General features: G+C 33.4%; 1 protein-coding gene across 2 annotated transcripts; it reads right to left on the reverse strand.

Annotated features, from left to right (window-relative positions):
• Positions 1-2,503: 2,503 nt before the first annotated feature.
• LOC105132017 (uncharacterized) lies at positions 2,504-4,062 on the reverse strand. Of its 2 annotated transcripts, XM_011035268.1 has the most exons (4): positions 3,888-4,062; positions 3,692-3,767; positions 2,789-3,561; positions 2,504-2,758 (listed from the first exon to the last, which is right to left on the reverse strand). In XM_011035268.1, the coding sequence occupies exons 1-3, from the start codon at positions 3,933-3,935 to the stop codon at positions 2,804-2,806; spliced, it is 882 nt and encodes a 293-aa protein (XP_011033570.1). In that variant the 5' UTR covers positions 3,936-4,062; the 3' UTR covers positions 2,504-2,758; positions 2,789-2,803. The 2 variants fall into 2 exon arrangements, with proteins under 2 accessions (XP_011033570.1, XP_011033569.1); XM_011035267.1 differs by having other exon boundaries at positions 2,504-3,561.
• Between the last annotated feature and the right edge of the window lie 5,717 nt (positions 4,063-9,779).

Consider the following 9,779-nt stretch of genomic DNA (forward strand, 5'->3'; position numbering starts at 1 on the left):
GAGAGAGAGAGAGAGAGAGAGAGAGAGAGAGAGCTTAGTTCTATCTTATCAGTCCATAAATAATTATCTAGCCTAGTTATAACAAATCTGTAATTGACTTATCAGAACCATATGCATCACTTTGTCAATCTCGTCCTCTATATTTTTCTCCTTACTATTTGAGAAAATCGTTGTTTTAATGTTCAAAATAAAACAGCCACTTCATAATCACAGGTCACACAGACTGAACAACTGGTTAGAAGCTAGCATTTTCCTTGGGCAACAATGATTCTCTTTGAACCTTTTTCTTTATCGATCATGAATAGCCCAACATTTCCGTCCGAGTTCATTACCTTTCTTTCACATCAAGATCCTTACTTTGTCTCTTCCATGTCCGACCTAGCTAATGCTCCACGATATTTTCCCTGCCCCTGCAGTTATTCTATCAAGTTTGACTACTATTCTTATCAACAGACATCCACACCTTTATATTTACATGCGGTAGACATTATAATTTATCAAGAAGAGGGAGAACATTCATGTGAAGGTTGGCTTCAATTCTACCACTAAATTATAAAATTTAATTTTTAGTTTTTTTTAATTTAATTAATTGTAATGTTATTTATTTATGTTCTAGTTTATTATATAGCATGCAACATTTAAAGTTTACTTGAGTTAGGTTTTATTTATTATTTTAGTTATTTTAAGCTTTTAATGTATTAATGTATATCTATCAAGTTTAGGCCGATTAAGTAAATTTAAGATCAATTTTCTACTATATAAACCAATTGTTAGCTTTCTCTCTTTATATGGTTCAATGATTTCTTTACTAAATTCTTGATAAAACTTGCAAATTGCTTGAAGAATTGATCAACTTCATTGTGATTTATTCTATTAATTTATTTGTATCTAGTTATAAACATAGAGTGGGGGTGATCAAATTACATATAATTTTGATTCTTCAAGGCAAAATTTCTTCAAAACCTCAAATTAGTAATCTAAGGTACAATTACAGGTTATGACAAAAAAATAAATAGTTTTGCTTCATTGATGTAATGAATTTTAAGAAAAAAAAAAATTAGACTAAAACAAGGATACTGATAGACTGAGTGTTGAGGCGACCAGATCTGTGATGATGGGAGCTTGATTTGTAATAAAATGAGGGGAGAGGGGTGTTGTTTTCTGCTAAAAAAAAGAAGAAGAAGAAGAAGAAGGAAAAAAGAAGAAGAGAGAGGTTATCTGACAAATTATAACTTAAATATACCGATGAATTCATCGACAAACATTAGCGATAATTATATTTCATTGGTAATTCTGTCTGTAATACTGACATGTTATATTTCCATTTCTTTTTCATTCCTTGAATTTCAACTATAATTTTTTTGATATTTATTAATGAAAATTTCTTGTTAAGTTATGAATACTGATGGAAATGATAAAATTATTTTATGTTGGTGAATATAATTAATTTCTTGATGATATTTATTTTATTAGTAATTCTATTTATATTTGATGATTTTCTAGTAATAGTAATGCTATTTAAACGGCTAGTTATATAACTATTGTGCGCTCTTATTTCTAAGATCTAGATCCTCGAACTTCAATATGAAAATATTATCATGTAGTGGAAAATAATAGGTAACTGCTGATAGTATATGCTTTTCCTTTCACGATATGCACTGGAGCAAGTATAATCCACCATGGATATTCTACTATGGATTAAAAGGAGAAGTCAAGGTGGAGGATGGGTTCCCAAAGTGATCATGTTTGGGATTCAAGGTTCTTCTTGTCGCAAAGCATCTTCATCTTCAAGTAGTTGACAGTGAAAGCTGCTTTTCAATCTCTACCTGTTAATTAATCAGATTTTGGAACATAAAAAACACCCTCCAAAATAATTAAGAGAATGTATCTACCCCGAATGCATGGTCACCAGGGTGATGGAATCACCCATGTAATTAATCAAGTTTATTATATATCACACAAACTAGAAGTTCTAAGTACGTCTAATCCGATCGCCGGTTGAGAAAAAGGATTTGCCGATCACTTGATGGTCCCAATTGCCAGTATGCAATCTAGAAAGGACGAGAACAAGCTAAAACCGACCATACAAGCTAGCTCGCTTTCATGTTAGAAGTGGGAACCTGCTGGTATCCCTTGACCGCATTGAAAGAAAAAGACGGTGCATGTACAGGAATATCCATTTGGAAAATGCAAATCTTCATATATCAACTGTCCTAAAAACAGCCACCTGTAGAAGGTCGAAAATGTGGAAGCAAGGATCAAAATATATTTCTATAAATTTGAAATCCAAATATATATTTTTTAATTAAAAAAATATTTTTTTTAAAAAAATATATATATATTATATCTTAAAGCACACCTGAAAATTTAAATTTCTCAACTTTCTTGTAACTTCTATTTCAGTATAGTTATCACTCTATTCCTACTCAGCATCATTGTATCTTTTCCATGAGTAGGTAGCATGATTATTGATAACAACCAAATATCTCCTTCACACAGAACAAAAACCTAAGATTAACCAAACATTAAAAGGCTACATATAAAGTATAAACCAAAAGCAGCGAACAAGCTAAATAAAGACAACATTTTTTTTTCTTACATAAAAAATGAAGACAAAACATTAAAACAGCTTGAACCCCGTAACAGCCCTTTTTTATTTCTCCCTAGCTTTCCTCTGACTTCTAATTGATGTTACATGCATGTTGCAAAACTAATCCCCCCCACCTTCCTGCACAAGATACTTGATTATATTAGCTACCTAGTTTAAATTAACTTCCTGTGTATACCCCACATAACAAATATTTCACATCACTGAACATCCGGTCTCGTTATCATCATCACCGTACTCATTGATTGGATCGGAGGGTGGAGCTGGTGGCTGGTACCTATTCTGGTAATAGGGAATATTATCGTGCATGGGATGTGTATAATAGGACTCACTTGCACTAGGATATGCTGTTCTGTAATTTATTCCATAAGCTGGAGGAGGTAGGTAATGCATTGGCGGATAATGGTATACATGTGGTTGGGGAGGGCTTTGAATCATCAAGGGCATAGGAGGAGCTGAGTAAAGAGCAGCTACGGAAGAAACAGTATCAGCCGGTACACCACCAGATTCAGCACCATTGGCGCCATTGTTGGAATTGCCGTTTGGCCTTTTCTTCTTCTTCTTTTTCTTCTTATTTTTACCACTGCCATCACCACTGGCTGCCGCAGACACAGGAGCAGCACTTTCTTCACCAGCATCATCACTTTCAGCATCTGAGTTTTGATCATCACCACCATTTCCGTTACTAGTTTTTGCGTCCGTCTCAGGATTTTCATCTGGAGTACTCTTCTGATGATGGCCATCATCACCAACTTCTAGAACATCTTTTGGGATCTTCTGCTTGTCATTTTTGTTCGATTTTCCAGACCTTTTCTCCTTATTCTCAGAGTTTTCAGGCCAAAGCTCAGCGTGTTTTCCTGATCTCACCAGTTTCTTGATAAGAGTCTGGGCGTCAACGTTGCCAGTTACAGTAACCTTATGCCGATGAGAATCAACTTCTGTCTTGTAAACACCTGGTCAAAGCATAAAAGAGAATACGCAAAGTGATGCATTCAAACAATAAGTTAATATTGAAATGATTTACAAATCGAATATAAATAAAGAATCAAGTATCTAATTTGAATAGAACATATAACATAATACCATCAATGCTTTGAAGAACTTTCTTAACTTTCTTCTTGCATCCTTCACAGTGGATTGAAACTTTCAAGAACCATGTCTGAAAAAACAATTGAGAAATGAACTCAGAAAGCGAAAACAAAAAACGCTAGAAACGATGAAAGAGGTACTAGGAGTAGGTGGACGTCCACGCACACACACATATAAGAGCCTTCTTTACCTGGTATTTTAGCATGTCTAAAGCCTCCTCAGCTGGTTTTGTGGCCATCTTGTAGAGATAGAAAGTTATGGCCTATTACGTTAGAGAGGAAGGAAAGGACAGCTTTCGAGTGTGTAGGCAATCGCTTAAGAATTAAAAGGAAGGAATGGAGTCATGAGAGGGTAAAAAGAGTGGGAGATGAAGAATGGAATGGAGAGAGAGAAGAAATATTAGGAGGGGAGTGGATGCCACGTCACCAACCTGACTCAATAAACTAAAACTATATATATATATATATGCGCAAGCTAGAGAGAGATATTTTTGCTTAAATTTATGTTTAAAAAGAACGAAAGATAAGATGATAGATACGATAATAAGATGATAGATATGATTATAACTCTCAACTACTCAATTAATATAAATATAAGTGAATTTGATAAATTATTAGATTTAATATCTTTAAGTTTAAGTATTTATATATTTGATAAGATGTCAAATTTAATATTCTTGAGCTTCATATTTCACCAAGTCCAAATAAATATAAAATTAATGATTTTTTTAAACCATAATATTTATGAACTTAGTTATGCACGAATCACGTGTATATATATATATATATATGAGTCTAACAAAATACCAAACATAATACTCCTGAATTCCAGTACTACAAGCTTATCACATCTTCATGTGAGTTATATAAATAACAAATCTAACACCTTTTAGCTCAGTTATACATTAAATCTAAATACATGTGGATTTGACAAATTATAGACTCAATATTGATATGCTCAAGATCTCAAGCGAGTCTAAATTAATATAAAATTGATAATCTTTTTATACCTTATAGTGGACCACAAGACTTCATTTGTTTTTTATTATGATTCTTAATATAAAATAACATTCATTTCTCTACACTTCTAAATATATAAAAGCCTTCAAAATGATCTATAATTTATCCCTTATTAATGATGTGTAATAAATATTTTTTTAATGATATGAAAAAAATATTTATTTTTAAAAAAAATTATCAAGATAAAATGATATTTCAGTCTTTCCTCTTCATAAAATGACAATATTAGTTTATGAGCTATAAATATTATATGAATTCTTTAAAGATAGGGGTATATAATCTCTTTATTCTTAATATTTTTAGTATACACATTCTCAAGATATATTTCTCTAAAATATAATTTTTTTATTGCAAAAAATATTTATTTAAGTATAAGAGATTTTCAAATTTATTAAGAAAATTCTTTATAATTACCAACCACTTTAACCTACTAAACACTAATTATCAATTACTAAGTATAAAATTAAAAAACTAACTAATTATTCAATATATAAATTTTGCTTGAGGTTTTTTTTTTTTGACCTCATCAGTATATTAACACAATAAGCATATCACGTGCTCAAGTCACGTGACCGCCACAGGATCATTTGTCTCCTTGTATCCCGTAGGCACCTCAGCCCCTGGAATGTGACCGTCACAAGCTTATATAAAGGAGAAACTTCCATGACTATGAGCTATGGCATGTGGTGGAACTTGTACAGCTACTAGTCTTACTAAAATTGTCTTAAAAGGGGCTTGTCTACTTCCACTGTACCCGCCACAGGATCATTTGTCTCCTTGTATCCCGTAGGCACCTCAGCCCCTGGAATGTGACCGTCACAAGCTTATATAAAGGAGAAACTTCCATGACTATGAGCTATGGCATGTGGTGGAACTTGTACAGCTACTAGTCTTACTAAAATTGTCTTAAAAGGGGCTTGTCTACTTCTATTATGATTCTTAATATAAAATAACATTCATTTCTCTACACTTCTAAATATATAAAAGCCTTCAAAATGATCTATAATTTATCCCTTATTAATGATGTGTAATAAATATTTTTTTAATGATATGAAAAAAATATTTATTTTTAAAAAAAATTATCAAGATAAAATGATATTTCAGTCTTTCCTCTTCATAAAATGACAATATTAGTTTATGAGCTATAAATATTATATGAATTCTTTAAAGATAGGGGTATATAATCTCTTTATTCTTAATATTTTTAGTATACACATTCTCAAGATATATTTCTCTAAAATATAATTTTTTTATTGCAAAAAATATTTATTTAAGTATAAGAGATTTTCAAATTTATTAAGAAAATTCTTTATAATTACCAACCACTTTAACCTACTAAACACTAATTATCAATTACTAAGTATAAAATTAAAAAACTAACTAATTATTCAATATATAAATTTTGCTTGAGGTTTTTTTTTTTTTGACCTCATCAGTATATTAACACAATAAGCATATCACGTGCTCAAGTCACGTGACCGCCACAGGATCATTTGTCTCCTTGTATCCCGTAGGCACCTCAGCCCCTGGAATGTGACCGTCACAAGCTTATATAAAGGAGAAACTTCCATGACTATGAGCTATGGCATGTGGTGGAACTTGTACAGCTACTAGTCTTACTAAAATTGTCTTAAAAGGATACGTTAGCTGTTGAAAAATCTGGATTCTGGGTTATTTAACGTCTCAATTTCAAGACTAAGGGAGATAGATGGAAGTTTGAAGTTGAAAAGCACCTATCAAACTGTGATCATTCAAGTTTTTACTACACTCTATAACCATAACGACACTTTAACAGGGTTGATCTAAGATATATTAATTGACCTAATTAATAAACAAAATATTGATAATAATAATTAAAAAAATAGTTTTTAGTAGTAGGAAAATGTACCTACCACACCAGGAAACAAGAATTTCCAGTTTCAACAGATCAAGAGAGAGCAAGTGGCCAGTTTAGTTATGCATCGTGAAAATGAAGTTCCGGACCCCGTATAGACTGACCAAGGATACAAGTAATGTCTCCAAGGATGTAATGTCGCTAAATCATATGCAAACGACTTTACAGCTTTATAAATAAATAAATAAAAACTGTACTTACCATTATTTTTAAGAAAAGGTTTGCAAGGTTGTTCATTTTCCAGTAGATAGAGATTGGTAAAACCTAATTGAGACTTCTTTGAATCTAAACAACAAATTTTACTCTCCATGCCTTTAAATTTTCTGCCAATCTCATTTTGGCAGGCGAGCCACTCCTTGTCCACTGATCGGCCAGGAAAACAGAGAATCGTAGGAAGAGTTTCAAGTAAGAACAGGTGACAAAGGGTACGCCAAAATTTTATAAAGCTTTCCACGCTCAATTCGAACTCCTAATGTACAGTCATTTGCTTTGAGTAGCTAGGTCCATTTTTCTTTTCGTGGTACTTGGTTCAGGAAAAGAGGACTTCAAGAAAATGACTTTCTTCCTTTGTCCACATCAGGATGTTTCTGACTAAAAGAACTGATATAATTTCGTTCTGTCCTGTAAAACTTCCAATTTCTATTATCTTTCTTCTTTATTTGTAAGGATAGCCCATCGCTTTTCTCAAACTCTTACCAACACGTTTGCCTCGATAAGCTATTACATCTTTTATATTCAGCTATCATGTGTATATATAGTTCATGTTACAAGCCAGCAAAGATTTAGCAGGCTAGCAGCAGTATTTATCATTTGATGTCTAATTCATCACTGACCATTCTATTACCTGGATTTCATCCACCATAAATTCTACCATCTTGTGGAGCAGACCATGCTCAATCGGTGCCTCCACCTTCTATGGAAAGGTCACAGAGGACCAAGCTAAAGCTTAACGAGAAACCCCAGTTGCATTGGGTGGCAATCAATGGACGTTACCAATCAAACCGGTATAAACAGGCATATTACGTCAAAATATAAAATTATTGCCACCTCTTAGCTGCCAACTTTAGTTCAAAGCAGGACAAACAGTCTTCAATAATTCAGCATGTTGTTTATAAACTATCCACGGTTCCCGCAAGTAGACATTCCATATTGAGACAAAAGAGAAAATCATGATGTGCAAGAGATGTTGGTCAACATTTTCAAGAAAAGGAGCTAATCACTTCTTGGCACTTCTTGATTATCATTTAGCAGATAGAATTCTAAAGCAGGACAAACAAAAATCTCTAACAAAGCCAATATTTTTCTAATATACCACTTTACTCGAGCCAATGGGCTTGCAAAGCTTTTACTACTAGTGTGACTTGTGACGACACTTGGCACTCGCAAGAGCTATCGCCTATCGCTTTATATTCTTTATACAAGAGCCAGTAGAATAAAAAAGAACAAAAAAAGAAAAAAGAAGAAAAGGAGTTAAACACCATGAAAAGTATTATGGTCATCCAAACCTAATTAGTAAATGAAATCTAAAGATATCTATAATTTATAATTCTAATGCGGTGGACAGCCTCACATTGAAGTGAATTTGGCTGTTCTTGAGATAGGACCATATGCAGATTCATCAAAAGAGAAGGAAAAGGCAACACGATATGCTTGAAGTGATATTCATATTCAGCTTGGCCAATTGAGACACAAGTGGAGATGTGGCCTTTCAGAAGGCTCAACTTCGCGGAAAACGACACCATTAAGGAAGTCATCAGTTATGACCCATCGTCCATAGAAAGGGATCTATGTGCACTGGAAACCAAGCTTTTTGACAGGGATATCATCTGTAGCAAGCTCTTGAAGGCATAAGGGATTTTCCAGCTGGAGTGACAAAATGCAATTACACTTACTGGGAAGCAGCATCAGTCCTTTAAAGTGATGGTATATTGGTATCATTATTCATGTATTAAGGGGAACTAATCAAACAAGTTCTACACAAGAGAAGTGACGCAGAACAAGATGCTGCTGGATCGTGATTTCGTTCACGAAGACGAAGATTGTTGATATCGTTCAACAAAACGAAGAGTAGCTTCAAAATTTAACAATAATTTTGAACCGAATAACTTTTTGTAAAATTAATGTCTTTCTTTTGTGATTACAACCAACTAAATATTGCAACAAGCCAATACAACTTCCAATAAAGTTAAAATGCATGAATAAAGGAAAATGTCTAGATTCGGTCTATGACCAGATTAACTTTATTTAATTCAGCAGGCTTTTAAAGATTAGATTCAAAGTCTCTGAAATCTTCATTAATGATGGCTGGCTGCAGCTCTCCATCTTCCTGCAGCTCTCCATCTTCCTGCAACTCTTCATTATCCTGCGGTTCCCCATCAAACAAGTTCTAGACAAGAGAAGGCATTCTTTTCCTCACAAGATCATCTGGGTAAAGGCTGTATTTTACATACTCGAAAAGGGTCGCGAAGTTAAAAAGCTAAAGAAGGGCAGTGTAAGGATTACGGACACCACCTATCTCCACATTGGTATGATATTGTCTACTTTGGGTCTAAACCCTCATGGATTTTACAGGTAGCAAGTCTTTTTACAAATGCCTAGTATTCTATTCTCAAATCAGGAACAGCTCCTCTGTTTTGCGACAAAGCATACATAAAGACATTTACCATCATGATGAAGCACAGATTCAGATCCAAAACAGCTGAAAATCTAATTTTGAAAATAAAATAGACTACATAAAGTCAAGAATACAAATTCAAGATTCTCTACTGTATGGTCCCACACCATATGATGGTGGAACCATCATATTAAATGTCATGTGATGGCTGTCTCTTAGTGTTAATATGAATATGGTTCGGGTACTGTAGCTATAAGATTGAAATTAGAAGAGAGGAGAAGAAAATTAAGAGAGAAAAAGAGAAGAAGAGGCAGCAAAGCAGCCTGTGCTCTTTCTTCAATTTCCAGCTCATTCACCATTGGATCGGGCTGAGATTTTGACATGTTGATCTTCATTCTGGACGGTTAGATCGAAGATTAGTGGTGTGGAAGCTAGCTGTTTTGATAGAAAACGGGGCTGTTAGTTTTGTGAGTTTTTCTCAAATAATTCTCCTTTAATCTTGTTGTAATCCGAGAATAAGTTGTTCTTGATGATATATATGTTGTATCCCTTAGT

This window comes from Populus euphratica, unplaced genomic scaffold, assembly GCF_000495115.2.
Source record: "Populus euphratica unplaced genomic scaffold, PopEup_1.0 scaffold26.1, whole genome shotgun sequence".
NCBI classification, from domain to species: domain Eukaryota; kingdom Viridiplantae; phylum Streptophyta; class Magnoliopsida; order Malpighiales; family Salicaceae; genus Populus; species Populus euphratica.